The sequence below is a fragment of the Palaemon carinicauda genome, chromosome 42, assembly GCF_036898095.1.
Source record: "Palaemon carinicauda isolate YSFRI2023 chromosome 42, ASM3689809v2, whole genome shotgun sequence".
NCBI classification, from domain to species: domain Eukaryota; kingdom Metazoa; phylum Arthropoda; class Malacostraca; order Decapoda; family Palaemonidae; genus Palaemon; species Palaemon carinicauda.
This window is the reverse complement of record NC_090766.1, coordinates 57532048-57553701: the sequence shown is the minus strand read 5'-3', so window position 1 is coordinate 57553701 and position 21654 is coordinate 57532048. Positions and strand designations below refer to the sequence as shown.

The 21654-nt window shown below is 39.1% G+C and overlaps 1 protein-coding gene across 1 annotated transcript in view; it reads left to right on the top strand.

Moving 5' to 3' along the window:
- Positions 1-1163: 1163 nt before the first annotated feature.
- Positions 1164-21654, top strand: part of LOC137633212 (aldehyde dehydrogenase family 16 member A1-like) — a 31973-nt gene continuing 11482 nt past the window's right edge. The window contains exons 1-7 of the mRNA XM_068365380.1: positions 1164-1321; positions 7201-7430; positions 8537-8715; positions 10746-10902; positions 11363-11523; positions 11846-11943; positions 13053-13250. Of these exons, the coding sequence (XP_068221481.1) occupies positions 1217-1321; positions 7201-7430; positions 8537-8715; positions 10746-10902; positions 11363-11523; positions 11846-11943; positions 13053-13250 (1128 nt within the window). The 5' untranslated portion in view covers positions 1164-1216. The remainder of the gene's footprint in view (positions 1322-7200; positions 7431-8536; positions 8716-10745; positions 10903-11362; positions 11524-11845; positions 11944-13052; positions 13251-21654) is intronic.

The window sequence follows — 21654 nt, the reverse complement described above, 5'->3', positions numbered from 1 at the left end:
CACTTTATACGTTAAAACGAGTTGGGATAATACCTTGGCCTGAGTTTTGGCTACTGATTGTGGTATTTCTATAGTCTATGCTATAATCACAGTTTTATTACATTTCCTGTGTTCATCCATCGATGCTAGGATTTTTTCAACAATAATATTCCTGATTCTGGTTATGGGAATAAATGTTCATATATACTTTTTGTACTGGTCTCAAACATCATCCATAAATTTTCCTTTGAAATTTAATTTTGTCAGGCAAAGCGTGAAGTCCGTAATAATCTTTGAGATATAATGTTTAAAATTTGAAAGGTTATATAAAATTATTTAATGGGCTAGTGCATACCAAAGACTTTATTAGCCAATGCTACTGTAGCTATTCGAGATCGGGTTTGAATTTCTTTCATCAAAGGAGTTTTCATTAGTTTAACTAGCTCTAAATATTTCCATTTACTTTATGCAGTTGCTACTGTAGTTATGGTCTGTGTACTGGACTTGAGCAATAGTACTAGCATGGTCTATGAGAGGAAGCTCCAATAAAAGAGGAAATGAAAGGTGTTATTCTATAGGGGTTTATTATCTGTCTTTAGTCACAGCACGGTGTTCACCGTAAGACATAATCTTTTGTGGGCCATTTTACTTAGGACCACACTATATGTAACGTATCGTGTTTTATAATAGCTAGATACTATGTAAAGATTTAAAAGTTAATTACTACTGATTGACAGCCTCGTTCGCCAACAATAGCCTGACACGCTGCTTTAATTCTCAGCCATAAGGTTTAGTCATGCCTTGACAGACTTACAGAAAATTAAAAGTCATGTTTCAATTGAGGGAATTTTCACGTGATACAGTTTGGTTGACAAGAAAATAAACGTAAATAATTTAAAACCTGGTCCACAGATACGAGCTTGACATCTGATAATCGGACTGTTTTCATGAAATTAGTAATTTGTGACGTTGCTTACTAATCTTATAAGATTGTTTATCTTTGTGTTTGTTTCATTAAACCCAATTATTCCTACGCAAAGAACTGATAGAAATTGAATCGAGTGCAATTTACTTGACCTTGGGTAGGTTTTGGTCACTTTAAAAACCTGTTGTAGGGGTATAAAGGGGGCGGGGGTTGGGCGGGGTGATGGCCAGGCATCATGGCCTTGGCTTGGCTCATCTGTGTTGTTAGTTGTTACTGAACCGACGTCTTACCAGTCCGACTGTCGGGGTAGTCATGGCTGGAAGGATAGACCCAAAGTTGAAAGGCGACAACACCGTGGCCAATATCTTCAAAACTATGGAATTTGGACCTGCCCCCGAGGATGATAAAATAGCGCAGGTATGCTTGGCAATAAGTGGTTTATGTTTTATAAGCTGTCGATGCATTTTAGAAGAGTAATTCAAATGTATCATTATGGTTTCATTGGCCGATGTGGGATTGATAACTTCAGTCGAGTGACCTCCCCCTTAACCCTCCTAGTTCTTCCCCCCCACTGAGTGTTGTTGCCAGATCTTGCAACCTTGCAGTGTGACCAACACTGTTCCTTAATTGGCTGATTTGTTATTTTTTCCGACTTCCGTTCTGTGGCACAAGATTTGAAAAGCAATTTCAGATATTCTTTTCCGGAAAGTAACCATGTAGGAAATGTGTCTTAAGTCTTGTATGGCGGGCTATTTGGCATCTATGGAAACCCATTCAGCTCTTGAAATGATTATGAACCTGGGATATTAAAGTAGTTAAAGGTGTTAAAGTCTGTCCAATGTATCTATTTGACAGAATTATATGCTGATTTCATAAATCAGCTGGAAGAGCTAGTAGCTCGAGTTGTATGGTAACTTATCTAATCTGGTTTCAATAGCTGATTAATTATATAATCTAATGTTGGGCTATGCAATTGTGGTTATATAATCTAATGCTAGGGGTATGCAATTGACAGTTTAGTCAACGTTGTAATGATACAATAAGGAATCACTAGATTGTAAGATAAATGGTTCAAAGAAACAAGGAACCAAAATTGCTCAGGTTTTTATAGCGTCTCGTGTAAGACTTACCCATATAAAGCAGGTTAGGTAAGCTCAGGTGTAGGCCTAGGTCTTGTGGCAGACTTAGCCATATTTTGTTTAATTAAATTGTAAGATGATTAATGCTTTTAGACGATTTTTAAAGTTGATTCATAGCTATGTAGGGTTAGGTTAGGTTATGATACCTCTATATCCAATATGAGATATATTGATGATGTATGTGTAGATGTTTACCGTTTACAGGATGTGGGGCAAATGGTAATATTGTACAGAGAAGCTTATGGATATTCCAATCTGTGCATGAGTAAGATTACCTTTAGCTAGCTTTAACCTATAATAGGCCGTTAAGTTGAGACCAATAGTTTTTTCCATAAGTCTCTGAGTTGTTAGCAATTTTGTTGAATTTTACTTTAACTTTTTCCAGCTATAACCTGAGGTAATATTCCTTAACCTGGTATCGAATGAATTAGGAGGAAATAAAGACTATGGGCCTCTTGCAATTACTTTGGTCAATAGCTTACCATAAGTATTGCTACTGCTGAGTCTGATTGATTGGGAATGCGCTCGCCTTGCATTCACATGGCGGCAGATCGATCCCCATGTTGGTGCGCAAGTTTAAGCTGTTTATTGGGAGGTTACTCCTGGCCTAGCAGATTTTCTGGAGAGCGTCTTTTCAGATGATACTGGAATTGAAACCAGACTCCTTTAACTGTTTTTTAAGTTTTGGAGGAGGGCAATCAGACATTTTATAAAGTAAACTCCAAGTCTATAGTAGCTGTTTTTTTCTGTACGGGCAGTACGCTGTTCTGCACATGTTGATCACTTGATCTTTCACTGGCAGTAGTTATCCTCGAAACCTCCCGTTCCTTCCTTAATCAACCTAGGAGGAATGGTAACACCTTTCTTAGATACTTTGAAATGCTATACAGTAATTAGAGACGAACAGTCCTATGACTTTTAAGATGATCATCCTAGGTCTTTGTGCCATTGATACTACGGTACATGTAGAGGCTTGCTTTTGCAACATAAAATGGAACAAAAGGCAAGTTTAGATGAAATTTTACTAAATCATGACCATGTTAGTACAAAAGAGAAAAATGGCTGGAAAGCTGGTAGCCTACACATTCTTTTGAAGAATCTTGCTTGTAGAGGTTTGCTTCACTATTCTTTTTTTATGTAACGATTATTTATGATCGTTCTACAGTACAGTACAAGTACTTCCATTGAAGTTTTTGTTCCTACTCGACATAACCTTCTTCCTTTCTTAAGGGAATTTGATTCAGGCATTGGAAACTATTGTTAAAACTTGGAGAACGAATGATTATCCAGCTTGTGGACAGGCGGGTGAGGAACCCCGCTCCCTTAACTAGCTAGAATACCCTCGCTTTTGGTTCGACTTCTGTCGAGTACGCATGTACTGCCAGCGCCTTATCAAACTTTTTAATTTTCCTTTGCTATTGTAAGAGGTGAATGTGGTGTTGGACCTGGAAATATGGAAGTAAAACAAAATGTTCATGTTTACCAGGGGAAAGGGTAGTTGTTCCAACTGGTTTAAGTAAACCAGCTGTAGATCAACACTTTGGGTAGAATGTAGTTTGTTGGGACAGGCGATATCTTTCTTATTACTAGCCAAATCGTTATTCCTTATGGGGAAGATGTTCTTTACTATGCTATAATATCAAGTTATTTTATCATTTTAAAGATATAATTTAGAGTGCTGCCCATAGCTTTTTTTGTGTAGGATCGAGACTTATGAAGGGGGTCTGGGGTCTTGCCCCCGGCTAGGGGATATGACCTGGGAACTACTAGGTTAGGTTAGGTGGGTTTGTAGTGTTTGTATGATAGCAACAATTTTTAGGGGGTCACAGGGGCATTAGAGCCCCCCCCCCTTGTTAGGGCATTAGGGAGTATTTACAAATTGAGTGAATTCATTATTTAATTCTGTTAAACTTACCGTGAAGATTTTGATAAGTGGTTCTGCTGCTGGGGGTGGTTGTTGGTCGATTTCGGACATTTTTTACTCAATTTTTTGTGCCAACAAACTACAAAGGCTCCAACACTTCTTCTGTATGTGTTGTAGGGGGTATGATTGTTCGCAGTATCCCCATGTGCCGAGTGAAAGTTGTGGCGTCCTGTGCAGTGACAGGCATACGGCCTGAAGGGAAAGAAGCAAGCTAAGCCTTCGACGTTGTCTAGTAGCAACTCTCGAGAAGACGCTGAAGAGCTTCGGTGAACTTAATCTCTCTTCCTTTCTGGATATCTCCTCCCTCTTTCAACAATTTTTAAATTTATCTTGTTGAGAAGATGCCACCTTTTTGAGGTGGTTATTGCCCAGTATGTAATCAGGTGAGGTGCTAACAAAGGCCTGGGGAGGTCAATGGTAAAGCGAGGAGAATTTTTGGCATGGATTCCAGCTGAAATAGACGTAAAACCAAATAATTATCCCTTGGTGGATTGGGGCAGGGTGGGGGAGCCAAGGCCCAAAGGTACCTCCAACCCCAAATTTTTGGTCTTCCAATGCATGCAAGTGTCCTTTGGGAGGAACGAGCATACACTTGGGAAGGACCAGAATCTGCAGGGTCTTGCCAAACACGCACAAGGTTACTCGTGATCTGGATTCCCCAAGATACTGGACCATGCCTGCAGAAGCAGACTACCCCGAGTATGAGAGTTGTTTCTTGAATGTTTTGTCCTTGTCCTTGAGTGCCCTGGGATGGGTAACCTTGACACCTCCTACAGGGAGAACCTTTATTGTTAATTGGCACTTCAGTCCCTCTCAAGGCCCTCAGTGGTTGATCTAGTTGAATTGGCCCTGGATCAAATTGACGATCAGATCTGTGGATCTGAGAATTTGAAGTCCATTCAGTCAAATAAGATCCTGGTCCCCCTCTCCATGCAGTAGAGGTTCTACACTAGCGAACGCTGCGTCAGCCCCCTCAGAACCCCAGAAGTGGAACGTGGCTTTTCCTCAAGGGCCTTATGCGTACCCCGTATGAGCCTTTGAGGAGGTAGTCAGACAGTGATCAGACTCTTAAGACTGTCGTTTTGCTAGCCTTAGCATTGGCGAAGGGAGTACCATAAACAAGTTACACAGACTCTTATGAAGGTGCCCACATTGAGGTGCAGAAGGTGGTCTTCTTCAGTTTTGTGTCTGAGTGCATATGCAAAACTCAGAACCTGACTGCCCATTACTCCAGGTTTGAGACCTCCGTCCCCTCTCTTTCTGAATCGTAAGGTGGTGATTGAGAGGAGATGCTTTTGTGTCTTGTGAGGGCTCTGCGGTGCTATGTGAAAAGGACCCGACTCTTCTGGCCAGAGTGTCGGACTTTACATTAGCACTGTCAGGACCAAAGAAGAGTTATAAAAGAATATACACTTTCAGGCTTCATGAGACTCTCCGTAAAGCATACGCCCAGACTGATGAGAGGGTAAAGGTATCAGCTAAGACCTGATCTCATAAAGTCCAGTATAGGCCCTACCATGGCTTTCAAAAGAAACCTGTCAGTGGGCCAATTAATGAAGGCTGGATTCTGGGAAAGACCGACTATCTTCACAGCCTTCTACTCGTGGAATATACTAGATTCTTTTTACACCTTTGTGCTAGGTCCTGTGGTGGCTACTCAAGTAGTTATGTAACTAGCCCAGCTTCCTCATGGGCAGAGTGCATCTCGGCTATGGTATCATATGCAATATATGCAAGTCTGGATTGGTAGAATGACTGGTTCTTCCTTTTTTTTGTTCTTTTTTTTTTGTCCCCCCCTTCTCGGTGAAAAGCGGTAGAATCTTTAATTGTTGAATAAGACCTGATGCTGATGTTCTGTTTTGGAGCTCTATTCTGTATGTATACTGTATGTATACTGTAACAAGGGTCCATGATGGAATTTATACAAACTCTTAGATAATCGTATGGGTATACGATGCCAGACTGATATCCCCCTCGGGTAAGGGATTCTTTATTTTTATTGAGTACTGTATATGCATTCAAGTACAGTACAGTCCCTATAAGTCTTGTCATCCCTATGGAAGACAGTTAGGTTGTTGGAATCATCAGTTAGCTTTTGGGTGGGACAAAGCAGTGGATACTAACAGGGAAAAAATTAACCACCCAGTTCGGTTCAAAGGAAACTTCCAATCCACCAAGCGGTGAGGGTTTGTGTGTTGCATAGGAACAAATCAAATTGTTAAAGTAATTGTTATTTTCATGGCTGTACAAACCAGAGTTCCCTAATCTAACTAACCTCAACCATCCCTTTCAGTCTTCGAGCTAAAAGGTCCAAAATGAAGTTATTTGGGCTATTAAAGTGGGCGGGGCTACTCGCCCTCCTCCTTCACCTGCTGGATAACTACTATTTTTTTTTTTTTTCAAGTTTCAATGACAGTTGAGGTTGCTTTGAATCAATCTCCCTAATTAGCTAGAAAAAATACAAATTACTTTGAAAATTTGTTATACAGTATTTACAATATTATTGAAGCTCTTTTGGAAATATATTCGTAACAGATTTTATTGTAGCATGCACTAGATTTACCGTTGACTGTACGTTTCTGAAGATCTATCGCCATTTATGACAACAGCTATGTCCAGGTATTCTTGTGGTATACTGTAGTACTGACTTCGGTATAAAAAAATCTGACTTTTTTTCATTATCAGACTTTCTCTTACCTGTTAGACATGGCTCACAGTATGTGAAAGGGCATCTACGCCAGTGAAACTGGGAGGAAGATGACTTATGTGGTTGAATGTGTAAAATAAAAGTTTAATATAGTTCAAAAAGAGAGAGAGAGAGAGAGAGAGAATTGAGAGAATCAGTGATGGTGGAAGTTTTTTGGAGACTTAACTTTGCATCATTGGATTAAAGTAGATTTAAAGTCCTGTGAAACTGCTGCTGGTTTAAATGAAGACTTCCTTCTATTTATAGTGTGAGGCTTCTGAATTATTTTAACTTGGATGAAGTGGTTATTTTTGTAGAATTATGGTACAGTACGCTATTGTCCCGCTTGAAAGTCTCGCCCTTTACTGAGAATTTAATTAACTTAGAATAATTACTCCATCTGAACATATGTACTGTATATGAACTGTAGTTAAAGCACCATTAACAATGCATTGAACTGTATAGTTTTATCATCATTACTCATAAACTAATCTGTATGGTTTTACTGTAATTAAACATTCAAATAATGAAAAATTTATACCTTCAGGCATGGCTGGATGATCACAATAGGAAATTTGGTCATTTCATCAATAATAAATGGGAACACCCTGAAAATCGCAATACCTATGAAACTAAAGACCCGTGTCGAGGTACAGTCTTGGCATCAACAATTCAGGGTACCAAAGAGGATGTGGATTCAGCCGTTCTTGCGGCCAAGACTGCCTACAAGTCCTGGAGTGCCCTGTCAGGTCATGCTAGAGCCAGATATTTGTACAGGTAAGACTTAATGGATAATATTCAGATGCTGTTGTGATTTATATATAAATGTTTAGGATAAAATTATACTTTTCTAATTCTTTTAGTACAAATTTTTTCACATTTCCATGTGGAGATTTTTGCTCAAGATAAATTTTCCTTACAAAGTTAGTGTGAAAGTTTTTTTCTTATATTTATTCACTTATTTTAATCTGTCACTTAGGTTGCACAACATGGTATCAGTGGAATTTTCCCCATTGGTTTACACAAATTCCATTTTTCCAGTACAGTAGCCATATTTTTAAACCTACTGGTAATGGATCTGGCATTTTGACACACACACAACATTGAACAAGTACTTCCCACTGACAATATACTTTTCTACTTGCCGAATCTTTGTCCTAAACATTTAACCTACTGTACTTCTCAAACTGTCAACACTTAGCAGTTAACATCAGTGTTAGCAAAATTATGTAGCTACCTTGCACTTAACATCTTTGGAAGCTGTTTTGAGGTTATTGTCTATTAAGTACTGTACTTGCTTTTAGGGACTGATTAATAACACCTGTATATAATTGGAGGCTTGTAATTAACAGCAGTCTCTCTCTCTTTTTTTAATATACTTTGAATTGTTTTGATCAGATAATAATAATGCTGATAGTCAACTTTGTTATATTGGATATTTTTACTTGCTCACCAGCCGTCATACCATCCTTTGTGTTACTCAGTTGTGCATTGTCACTTGCCTACCTGAAGACAGTACTATTAATTCCATAAATTCCATATACTATACATTGAAGGAGTAGCAAAGACTATACCCAACAAATATCTTCTTATATATACTTGCATATACAGTAGTGTGAATTAAGAATAGAAGGTTATTGGAGAGGTATGTTGGGTGTTTCCTTTAGTCAGTGTAAATCTAAGAATATAATCTATATGAAGAAAAGAAATTAATTTTGTAAGTGGTTTTAGCAAACTTTATAGATTTAAACCTTTAAGTACTGTATATTCTTTCACTTTATGGCCTGGTTTGCGTTGGTTTATTGCTTCGACTTTGAAGTATGAAATTAATGTTGAGTTTGAATTATTCTATGTGATGCCTAAAGTTTGGCTTTCTGTTACAGTATTGCTCGTCATGTACAGAAGCACGCCCGATTAATTGCTGTACTGGAATCCCTTGACAATGGAAAACCAATCAGAGAGAGTAGAGATTGTGACGTCCCTCTAGTGGTGCGTCATTTATATTATCATGCTGGATGGGCTCAGCTAATGGATACAGAGATGAAAGGATGGAAGTCTGTTGGTAAGAATTTTTTTATAGGAGCTTATTCCAAATTGAGTGATAGCCAGCTGATAAATGTAACAGTGTGAACAATGCGGGCAAGTTACTTGAATAAGGGTTCCCTTTTTACTTTTATAAGATAAATTTCTTTGGTATTCAAACTAAATAGTGCTGTCTATAGGAGTGGAGATTTTTTGGATGATAGCTTATGATATTTATTTTAATATACTGTATTAGTTTAAATTAATTCTAATTTTTTAATGCATTGAAACCCTAGAGATAAACTAAATTTGAAAGATTTTAATGTTCTAGCTCGTTTCAAATTGAATGATAGCCAGGTGGTGACTGCAACTGTGTGGGTGAGGTACTGCAGTCAGGGTACCCTCTTTACTTTTATAAGTTTATTTTTTTGGGTATTCAAACTAAACAGTCTTCTATGAGAGCCGAGATTTTTTTTGTCTTAGCCTTTGAAACTATTTGTTGAATTAATATATTAGGTTTTACCAATTTACATATTTGTGAATACATTGAAACCTCGGAAATATTCTTAATTTGTTCCAAAGGACTATTTGAACAATTGGTTTATTTAAACAAGTTAATTTTCCCTATAAGAAATAATGCGAATAGGATTAATCTGTTCAACACCCCAAAAGTTAGTGGTTTCAAGTATTTTTGAGGTTGTGCTGTGTGGTCTACAAAAATTTAATTGTGGATGGCTAGAACACAAAGTCCAATATGAAGATAAAATACCAAAAAGGATTTTCTTCCCTGCTCCAGGACCAGTGTACTGTATAGAACGTGCATATCATGGAATTGTTATGTATAAGGGGGGACCCATGGATTGAGGCTATATTGAATCATTCATAACAACTCTTAGATTGAAATATATCAAACAGCCGATGACAAGTCATCATGGAGAACTGATACAGATACTGGAGACAAAGCTACCTGGGCACTGGTTCACCCTAAATTACCACTGTATATTCGTAGTTATACTTGCAGTCTTTTTGCATCTGAACATTGGGCATCCTCCTCGACTTTTAAATTTAGTTGATTAACCCTTTTACCCCAGGCTATTTGGAAATATCCAACCCTTAACCCCCAGGGGTTATTTTTTTCCCAGCACATTTGCAGTATATTTTTTTTAAATCGCTCTAACAGCCTTAATTTTTGTCATAGAGAGGTCAGGTTGGTCTCATTCTCTTGGAAAATGCCTGAATTTTCTAGAAAAAATTATAATAAATATGAAAAAAAATTTTTTATAGCAGTTTTTTGCAAGGACGTACTGGTACATCTATGGGGGTAAAGGGATGAGTTTTGTGAAATGTACCAGTACGTCCTTTTGGGGGTAAAAGGGTTAACTTCCATTTTTGTTATTAGTTACTGTATTCTTAGTGATAGCTAACATAATAAGTGTATCGACTTGCCTTAGTGTTGTTTAATTTGAAATTTGCATTCAGATCTTCCCAGACTTTACCATAAATTATGTAGTACTAGGTATGCAATTAATTATAATGGTCTAGTCTTTTCTCATCATAAAGCTAAATGCTACAGAGTATTTTATAAGTTTCAATCCTGTTATGACCAGGTTGTGGAATGATTTTCTATTCTGGCAGTTGAATCAGTGGAACATAAGTTCAAATTTGTTGCAAATGCTTTTCTGTTGAACATTATGGCATAAGTCATCTCAAGTTTATGCTGTGTATGACTGATCTATTTTAACATTGTTACTGATCTTGAAATATTTCACTTTTGTATTCTCATAATTTATTTGTGGTTTCTCTATTTTCTTTCTGCGCTAGGCTGCTTTCTTTGGCACCCTTTGGCTTGTAAACTCCTGCTTTTCCAAGAAGAGTTGTAGCCTGGCTGGTATTGATATGATTTTTATATGAAGAATAACATTTCAAGCTTGTGGATTATCATTAATATAAGCAGGTGAATTGTTTCAGATGTTGAAGATCTTGGTGAAAAATTGATAATCCTACTGATGTTTTTCGTCAGTAATATTTTTTAGATATTTTGAATGCTTAATTTTTTCTTTTTCATTGCAGGTGTAGTTGGTGCCATTGTGCCATGGAATTTCCCACTGATGCTGTTAGCTTGGAAAGTGTGTCCAGCTTTAGCAATGGGAAACACTGTTGTCCTCAAACCAGCAACAAATACAAGACTATCTGCCTTATTGTTTGCTGAAATATGTGCTGAAGCTGGGTATGTAGATTTTAAAGTTTTCAAGGACTGTATTGTGTTTTACATGTGGTATGTTTGTTCTGTTAAGTGAAGAACTAGGACAGTAAATTGTCATTATTATTACTATAATTTTTTTTCCTATGGTGAACAAAGTTATAATCCTTTATCAAGAATGATAAACCTAGCATATTAGCTAATGCAGGTAACTTCTCTAAAAGATCTACTTCATATATATTTGGAGTAAATAGTCATTGGTGGACATGACCTTATCTTTATGATACTCATCATGAAATAGTTCTCACCAAACATTTGATCAGGGGACTTGATCAGAATAACCAAGTTAAATTGATGATATAGCTGGAGGAGAACTAGAGTGATTTTCTAGTTTTTAAAAGTTTCATCGATTTAGCATCCTTTTATATAACTGTTTGATGGAAGTAAAAAAAAAAATAGTTGTATTGATAAGGTTTTACATTTATAGGTTGCCTGCTGGTGTATTCAATGTAATAACTGGAGGTGGAGCTATGGGGTCTACTCTGGCAGTTCATCCTGATGTTGATAAAGTTGGGTTCACAGGCTCAACAGAAGTTGGACAGATATTGAGGCAGGCTACTGCAGGAACTGGGAAAAAACTCTCTCTAGGTAAATATTAGAGTTGTAAAGATTAATGTGATTATGGTCTAATTTTTGGCATTAAAGCTATGCAACAGAAATGCTGTCTCTAGCATGCTTATTGTGACCTGTAAAGTTAAATGCTTCCAAATCTTTTAAAGTAGTTAATATTTTAAGAAACTAAGAAGGGTACTGTTTATGCTAGTCAGTAAGTTTTTTTGGTTAATTTTTCCCAATAAGTGCTCATGATGATTTTGATTTTTGCTTTTCTCTAAAACATTAACTTTTAGAATGTCATCAATTTGAATAGGGCAATTGGAAGACTGAAAAATAAAACACTTTCTTTTTACAGAACTTGGAGGGAAAAGTCCAGTTGTGGTCTTCGATTCTGCTGATTTGGACTCGGCAGTTGAAGGAGTTGTTGATGCTATATGGTTTAACCAAGGACAGGTATACATAAAATTATTCTTTGTGTCATCCCCTTTTAAATTCTTACAAAGGGAATAATATTTTTATTATATGAATTATTGTATATACAGTTTAGTTATTACTTGACCAAAGGTTTGCTGCATGAGCAGAAGTACAAAAAGATATATCTCTGATGTCTTAAGAGCTAGTGTCCAATAAATTGATAGAACCATTGGCTTGTGTTCTATGAAGTCTTATCAAACTCTGAAAGTCAAATTGGTGGCAAAAAAAATCTTTGTACAATATATGCTACTGTAACATTCAAATGTAGCGTAGTTTTTTTAAAGGTAGAATTTTAAATGAAAGTATCACTTGTTAATTCTATATTCTTAATTTTGTATACATTCAATATATAAAAAGACAGGTAACGGAAGTTTAGCTATTTTAGTGCAATTGAAAAATGGAAACCTTGATTTTCCCTTTTTTTCATCCATATAACAAAAAAAATATATCCATGCTTGAAAAATTCTTGTCAAGCATGTATTATGCTGATATATAAAATGAAGGTTACTTGGGCAATTAAAGTGATGCTTACGATAGTCATTCGGTGAATAACTCCTGTCGCTGTGGATGTCAGAGAAAAAATGATGAGGCAGTTATAATTTCCATAAATTAGTGTAGTTTATCTTACCATTATGTAAGGAATGAAAACAGAAATTGTATATGTTCATTATTATATATTTGCTTTGGCATTTTGGAGAGTATATAAATCAGATAGGGAAATTGTTAAAGAATTAAAGAATTTTTTAAATCTTTGCACTCAAATGAAAATTAGCTTATGAGAACATTGCCAACACAGTTAACAACAACTGCTGATGAGTATCTTAACTACAAATTTCTGTAAAGCATTATAAATATGTACACTAAAGCTTGAATATTTGGTTTTTATGTAAATTATTACTGTGATTTATTATGGAATAAGTGCTCTAGTAGTTTTTTAAAGTAATTTTTATAATGTTGACTATATACAGTGTAATCTTGGGATAGCGAAGCTTTTACTGTACTTGGTACCTAAAAATTTAGTTGTTAGCTGTGAGATAGGTATTTCTCATGTTTTTAAAGAATCTTAACTTTTTCCTGTTTGGTTCCAGGTTTGCTCAGCAGGCTCACGCCTTCTAGTTCAAGAAAGTGTGTTTGAAACATTCATTAAGAAACTAAAGCTCAGAATGAAGTCTATCAGAACTGGTCCATCATTAGAAAAAACCTTTGATATGGGAGCAATCATCGATCCTTGCCAGCAAAAATTCATTGCAGAATATGTTGAGGATGCTCAGAAGGAAGGGGCAGAGGTTTGTCTTTTAATTTGTTTTTGTTTGCAGTACTGCTTGTATGTTGATATTCATACAGTTTGATATCCTTACCTTTTAAAAATGGAGTTATAAGAGGTTGCATAGAAGAAGAGGGTAAAATATTTTGAGACAATTTCCAAAAAGTTGCCTCTCTCCTGCCTTCGTCTTTTTCAACAAGTGCAAATTTTGTTTCTTGCAAAAAACCCGACATATGGCCGAGTAGGGTATGCCATATTGGTTGCCAGATCCTCGATGATTCATCAGCCATACTATCTTACGTGCTAGAGTGTACCATATTAAATGACACTTGTTTGCATAGCAAGAAAAAACTATTTTAAAATGTGATTTCCGGGGGTGTTAGATCAGTTTGTTAGAAGCCATGTTTTAGCTTATACTTTGGCACATGCAGATATTAGTTTACATTGTTTTTCATTCAGGGTGGCATATTGATAGCACATCATACATATACCAAAGGCACTTCCCCCAATTTTGGGGGGTAGCCGACATCAACAAATGAAACAAAACAAAAAAGGGGACCTCTACTCTCTACGTTAGCACATATGCTAATATATTTGCCCTATTCATGTTTTGGAGAACTTGACCTATGATATGTAGCAAGTTGCAGATACGTCGGTTCTATACAGTTGTCTGGTCAATTTTTCTACCTTTACTGTTCAAGTCTCTTGTTCAAGAAAAACCTCCAATATTGCAAATCAAAATTATCTTTCCAATCTTGAGGTAGCAGAAATTAATTTTGAACTTGGTAAAATGATCGTGGAGGTGGACATTTACTACGAAATACCGTGGCCAGTACAATGTGTGTTAAATTAGCAAGTAAATAAGATGCTATGACATTAAGGCGTCACACCTAAATGAATTCTTTGTTTGCAACTACAAATCTTTATTAATGGTTCACTGACATTTGAATTTTAAACTTTTTACAGTAGGTTTTAAGATTACCAACTATTTAGCAGGTAAGATGACTTTCAAATCTAAAAAAAAAAAAAAAAAAAAAAGTAACCCACTAGATGTCTTAATTGCATGACCTGAAAGGAGAACCGTATATTGAGTTGGTTCCCTTGCCAAGGGAACAGTGTACTGTACTTGCTTGGCGTAGTTTACTGCCAAATGGTTTTCTTCCGAGATCGACGAGTCAACCTATATAGAATTCTAACCAATTAAAATTTATAAAAAAAAGATATAGGTGTTATAAAATTGCTTAACATACCAATACAGTACCTGTATATAGCTACTGGACTTTTCTGGTGGGTTAGTTTGCATTACCTAGCCATATATAATATACAGTTCGTATGTAAACAGTACAGAAACTTTACTGATAGGTGTTAAGTTAATAAAGAATATTTCCTTATTGATATTTGAAGCAAAGTGCTCTCCAAATACAGTCCTCAGAAATTTTTTTTCTCTTTTGCTATTAGGTTTTTCGAATCTAGCGAGTTTAATTTTTCTGAAGTCTTGTTCGTTGGTGAAATACTGTTCATAAACTACAGTACTCGAGTGTTAGGTTATGAACGGTTCAGACATATGAAAGTATCTTATTCTGTAAGTGTACCTTGAGTGTTGAGATTTGGGTAGTCTTCTTAGAGATTCATGTTTGTTTTCATAGAGATTCATATTTATACAGTAGAGTATTTTGTGCTTTTGTTATTGTGGGTTGTCTTACTCTGTACTGTGAGATAAAACCACGTATGGTGACCTAAATTTTGTGCCTTGTAATATCTCGAGTTTGTCTTGCTGTCAAAATATATGGTACTTATCTCTAGCTTTAAGTAACAGTCATTGGAGTTAGTGATTGCAGTATGAGATTAGGTATGGTTTTCTGCTGTACTGCGTAGTACTGTACTGTATTGTGATCTTTGGTATCTTTGCCATAGTGATTTGTTGGTCATCTAAATATAATTACTGTAAGCAGGTAATTATTGCAACACAGCAGTATACCTCATGCTTTGCACTTAGAGGCAATATTTAGGAGCTCTGCAGCATCCATCCACTTTTGACTATTTTACCTTGATTCAAACTTGGATGTAATCTTTGCATTTGCTGGATGCTCCCCTCACCCCTAGTTAAACCTAGGCACTGAATCCTACCCTTGCCCCACTTGTGGGGCACAATTTCATAAATCCAGTTCAATACTTGCGTAAGTTTAATAGGATATTTCCTTTAGTGTGTGTCTTCCTGACCTTGCTCTTACACTTCTTAACCTTTAGTATTGCTCAAAGTTTGCACATGAAGTTTAAAATGGAGTCCTTGCATGACGCACTTGAGGTTAGTGTCGTAGGCTTTCTGTAGTGTACCTACAAGTACTAGTTCATTACTTTTTACCTCTAGTTTTATCAGGCCTGCCATATTAAAGGAGAAATTATTTGGTTATCTTGGCTCACCTTTTCAAACATTTCTCCGATTACATATTAAGGAACTTTGTGGTATTGGATGCCATGGAGACTGAAATGGTGAAATGGTTTCGCTACTTTGTTGTCATTCTCCTTTTGAGTTTTTACTTATTACGTCACGTGAGCCACCCAGTGTATTCCAGTGATAGAGTGAATTATTGATGAAAATATGGCACTGTTGAAAACAAAAAAAACCTTGTTAACTTTTTAAATATTGTTATAAGAAAAAATATGAGGCTGAATGTTAGCCAAAACAGCTTGCAATGATTTGAGTAATTTGTGACATGGTTTATGGGTTGACTGAACTTTCCTATCATAAGAGAAATAATTTTGGTCAAGTTTTAATAGTTCCTGTAATAAGTGTGTGCCATATTTTTAAGAAGGGCATTATGAATGCATTAATGGTTTGGAAATGCAATACACTTGTGAAATAGGGGGATGATTATTACATTGGTATAGTTGTTGATGACTACACTAAAACTTAAGCTGAAAAAATTTATACTTCATTTTAACGATACTGTTAATTGGAGAAAAATTATTGTAAATGGAGCTAGATTTTTATTTTTTAATAAAAACCCATTAGTTCTTTTCATAGTCCTATAATATGGTTTAACATAAGTGTGCACTTGGAATGAATAAACAGATAATTTTCAATATTAAACTTACCCGATGATCATATAGCTGTCAGCTCTGCTGCCCGACAGAAAAACCTACGGGCGGAATACGCCAGCGATCGCTATACAGGTGGGGGTGTACATCAACAGCGCCATCTGTCAAGTAGGTACTCAAGTACTCGATGTCAACATAGAACCAATTTTCTCTCTGTCGTGCCACTGGCAAGACCTACTAAATACGCTGTTACTAACTGGATTTGTTTTCACAACGATTTGGTGAAGTACACTATTCCAGTTTTGAGCTTTCGCTATGCAGGGGTTTTATCTTCATTTCAAAACTTGAACTCGTTTTGGATAGATTTAATTATGGTGACGAAGAGAGTATGGACTCTCTTTCACTTTTAAATGGCCGACCCTTCCCTTAGACGGAAGTGTGTTTAGGTTTTTGGTAATTTTGCTTAACACGTTATAGATCTATATATTTTATATCTCTCCGCCTTTATAGGCCTCTTCGATTAACTTTCTATTTATTATAAACATATAACAATTAATTTTTGTTTGTTTATATGCGACCTTTCCTGATTGTAGGCGGTCCTAACTTGGAACCGAAGTTAATTAACATTGAGCCCGTTATATCGTATTTAACCTTTAAAGAATTTTATACTTTTTAAATTTTAATGTTTTATGAAAGAATTTCTTTGATAGTCTCGTACTGTTTTCAAAGATGAACTAACGTTTAGTTTTTAGTCTACGCAGTTGTTGACGTTCAGGACGTTCAACATGCGCTCTATCGTTACGATAGAGAGAGAGTGTATCACGGTTTCACTTTGCAGTAAGAGTAAACCGATTCTGGCGTTTCGTTCATTCTTTCTTAGCAGTGGTTTAAATTCTAAATTAAAGGAACTTTTTATTTTGAAAACCTTTCAGTTTTTTCCTTTAGCTAATAACATGTTTTAACGATATATAATTGGGCTCTTCTCTCAGGTGCGAAATCAAGAGAGAAAGAGAGAGAGAGATAGAGACGGAGGGAGAGAGAGGAGAATAAACGTTTCGTTCAAGCTGGTAACGTTGTTCTCGTTTTTTACTCTCCTCCCTAGTCGCTGTAGGGGAAGAAGGTAAAACGTTTCTAGGGTTTTATTCTTGTTCCCAGGCTATGTGCGGTGAGAGATTGTAAACGTAGTTTATTTGATCTAGTGTTTAGTCTCTTTCCCAGCCACTGAATTCTTTATCTTTATTTATGTTTTCTGTTGCATTGTACGACTGTTTTCGCAATTACTACCTTTTAATGAAGGATAGGATTGCGTGTTTCAGGTAGAAATCAGTTAAAGTTCGATTTCAGTGAAATAAGTGCAAAACAGAAAATCAAAGTGATAAAGTGATATGCGCAAAGTGTTACAGTGTTGCGTCCGAGGGTTCGTCTGTTCGTGCCAGTTGTTCACCTAGTCCGGGACCTCTTACAAGCTCCCAAGCCCAGGGGAGAAGTAATGTCGAACGACTTATGGGTTCCACAGGCCTTGATCAGCGAACAGACGTTTTTCCCTCCGTGGTTTCGGGCGTATCTACCCAAGATCGCCCCACCCACACAAAGACGAGAGAGCCCATTTATTCCTCGTCTGCGGAAGAGGTTTCTCGTATGAAACCATGGACCACATCTCGCAGCTTTTTAAGTGCAAGTCGGTCCCTTCCGCGCAAGTCCAACGGCCCAGGTGTAGCCACTGGGTTAGTTCGGACTCGCTGCAGTCATCCGACGACTGCACACCTCCCAAGAGAGGCAAGGTGGTACCGCAACAGGCAGTAACTCCGTCTGTTGCCGCACCAGCTGTTTTAGACCCTCAGTCACAACGGACAGTAGCTCCGTCTGTTGCCGCTTTTGTAGACCCTAAGTGGTCTTTACTGCAGTCTATGCAGACTCGGTTAGCTGCGGTTATGCAGGAGTTTCGTGCGGAGAAGGTTGACACTGCTCCCGTTAGCCTACAACCTGCCACGGTTGTGCGCCCAGCTCACGCTGAGGCTGCCTGCTCCCACACTCCGGCTGCGGAGAGCTCCACCACCGATGCGCAGTCGACCCTGCCAGACGCATGTTGACGTTAGCCGACGTGCAGCACCCTCCGTTGACATGCGTGAGCTACCGCATCAGCAGTGGGAAGGTGGAGTCAAGCTGCCGTGTTTTGACGCGATGCGTTAGTTTCCGCAACCCACGGCAGTCCCCTCCACGCACCACCACTCCGCTTTGGTTGTTGCCTGCTCCCACACTCCGACTGCGGAGAAGGTTGACGATGCACCACGGTTGTGCGCCCAGCAGACGCTGCGGCTGCCTGCTCCCACACTCTTGTTGTGAGAGCTCGTCCACCCATGCGCAGTCGACCCTGCCAGACGCATGCTGACTCCCACAGACACACGGAGCACTCCGTTGCCGTGCGTGAGCTACCACAAGCTGCCGTGTTTTGACACGGTGTGTCAGCCTCCGCAACCCACTGTGGTTACCGCCACTCGCCCGCAGCAGACTAGTCAGTCAGGAGTTGAGGCTTCCCCACACAGCTTTGGTTGTTGCCAGCTCACAGACTGTCAAGCAGTTACATGACGTTGCCTTCTGGTCTGCTACTAATGCACCAGTGCTGTATGTCCTCACGCATCTGTTGTGGTTGACAGTTCAGTTTTTTGACAGTTCTCAGACTGTCAGGCAGTTACATAATGTTGCCTTCTGGTCTGCTGCTAATGCACCAGTGCTGTATGTCCTCACACACCTGTTGTGGTTGACAGTTCAGTTTTTGACAGTTCACAGACTGTCAAGCAGTTACATAACGTTGCCTTCTGGTCTGCTGCTTTTGCACCAGTGAGACCCTCACTGAGATATCCTAGCTTTTCGCGGACATGGTTCCTGTAGATGAGAAAGTGCTGTTCTCCCTCCTACTGATATTCCTTTGAGGACTCTGTCATTTGGAGAGGAGCCTTAAGCTGCTTAGCCTCCTATGGACTTTAATTAAAGCATAACAAGGCTTCCAGGGATGGTAAATGGTTCCGCTTCAGTCGCTAACCCCGTCTGTTGCCACACCTGCTCCCGTAGACCCTAATGGGCTTTGCTGCAAGACATGCAGTCCAAGCTTGTGTCCTTGATAGAGGATTTTTTACGGAGAAGTACCTTCTGGCCAACAACCTTCCTACCGGTTGGTTGTGCGCCCTGTTGACGCTGAGATATCCTACTCGCGTCCGCCAGTTGAGGTGGTTCCTCCACCGATGCGACCCAGTGTGGGTTGCCAGTCGCACGTTGACGTTAAGCGACTCTCGGAGGTGGTTGTGGACGTTCAGTGTGTCACTAGGAAGACGTTCAACAACCAGCAGAGGTGACTTGTTGTGACGCAGTGCGGCAACCTCAGCAACCCGGTAGGGGGTTGACTGCACAACCCAGACAGTCTAGACAGTTTCGGGTTGACGCTGTACTTCCTCGCGTCCCCATGGTTGACAGTTCACAGACTGTGCAGCAGTACCATGATATTGTGTCCGGCTCCGTCACGCATCCACCAGTGCGACCGGATTCAGCGAGTCAGACGTTGCCCACTCCGTTGCCGTTTCCTCATCAGTTTCGGATGAGGAACCCTCTGATGAGGACATTGCTGAACAAGACGATCAACCCCCAGCCCTGCTATCCATCCAGAAGATGCTGAAGAAGGAACGCTGCCCTGTCAGGCTGTGGATGAGTCTGGTTAGGACACTGTCATCCGTGGTTCAATTTGTGTCACTTGGAAGACTACACCTCCGTCCTCTTCTGTATCATCTAGCTTTTCACTGGAAAAGGACAAGACGCTAGAAGCGGTCTCGATCCCGGTTTCCGGAAAGATAAAGTCTGGTCTGACTTGGTGAAGGACTTTATCAACCTATGAAAGGGTCTTCCCCTGACTGTTCAGACTCCCAACCACGTTCTCTTCTCGGACGCATCGGACGTAGGCTGGGGTGCGACATTAGGCGGTAGGGAATGCTCGGGATTATGGAACTCGAGTCAAAGGACAATGCATTTCAACTGCAAGAAGCTACTGGCAGTACGTCTGACCTGGAAAAGCTTCAGGTCTCTCCTTCAAGGCAAAGTGGTGGAGGTGAACACGGACAACACCCTGCTTTGACGTACATCTCCAAGCAAGGAGGGACCTACTCTCTGACATGGTACGAGTTCGCAAGAGACCTCCTCACCTGGTCAACAGGTCTAGACTTTTCACTAGTAACGAGGTTCATCCAAGACAACTTGAATGTCATAGCAGATTGTCTCAGTAGGAAGGGACAAATAATTCCAACAGATTGGACCCTCCACAAGGATGTATGCAAGAGACTTTGGGCCACCTGGGGCCAGCCAACCATAGATCTCTTCGCAACCTCGATGACCAAGAGGCTCCCAATAGTTTGCTCACCTATCCCGGACCCAGCAGTAGTTCATATAGATACCTTTCTACTAGATTGGTCACATCTAGATCTATATGCATTCCCTCCGTTCTAGATTGTCAACAAGGTACTGCAGAAGTTCGCCTCTCACGAAGGGACAAAGTTGACGCTAGTTGCTTCCCTCTGGCCCGCGAGAGAATAACTCACCGAGGTACTTCGATGGCTAGTAGACGTTCCCAGAACACTTCCCCTAAGGGTGGACCTGCTACGTCAGCCACGCGTAGAGAAGGTACTCCAAGGCCTCCACGCTCTTCGTCTGACTGCCTTCAGACTATCGAAAGACTCTCGAGAGCTAGAGGTTTTTCGAAGGAGGCAACCAGAGCGTTTGCTAGAGCAAGGAGAACATCCACCCTTAGAGTCTACCAATCGAAGTGGGAAATCTTCCGAAACTGGTGCAAGTCAGTATCCGTATCCTCGACCAGTACCTCTGTAACTCAATAGCTGACTTTCTCTTATATCTGAGGAAAGAACGATCTCTTTCAGCTCCCACTATCAAGGGTTACAGAAGCATGTTGGCATCAGTCTTCCGTCACAGAGGCTTAGATCTTTCCAACAATAAAGATCTACAAGACCTCCTTAAGTCTTTTGAGACCACGAAGGAGCGTCATTTGGTTACACCTGGTTGGAATTTAGACGTGGTTCTAAGATTCCTTATGTCAGACAGGTTCGAACCGCTTCAATCAGCCTCCCTGAAAGATCTCACCTTTAAGACTCTTTTCCTGATATGCTTATCCACAGCTAAAAGAGTCAGTGAGATTCATGCCTTCAGCAAGAACATCGGATTCTCATCCGAAACGGCTACATGTTCTACAACTTGGTTTTCTAGCCAAACACGAGCTGCCTTCTCGGCCTTGACTAATATCGTTCGATATTCCAAACTTATCGTATGGTTGGAAATGAACTAGAAAGAGTATCATGTCCTGTAAGAGCTCTTAAGTTCTATTTTAAAAACCT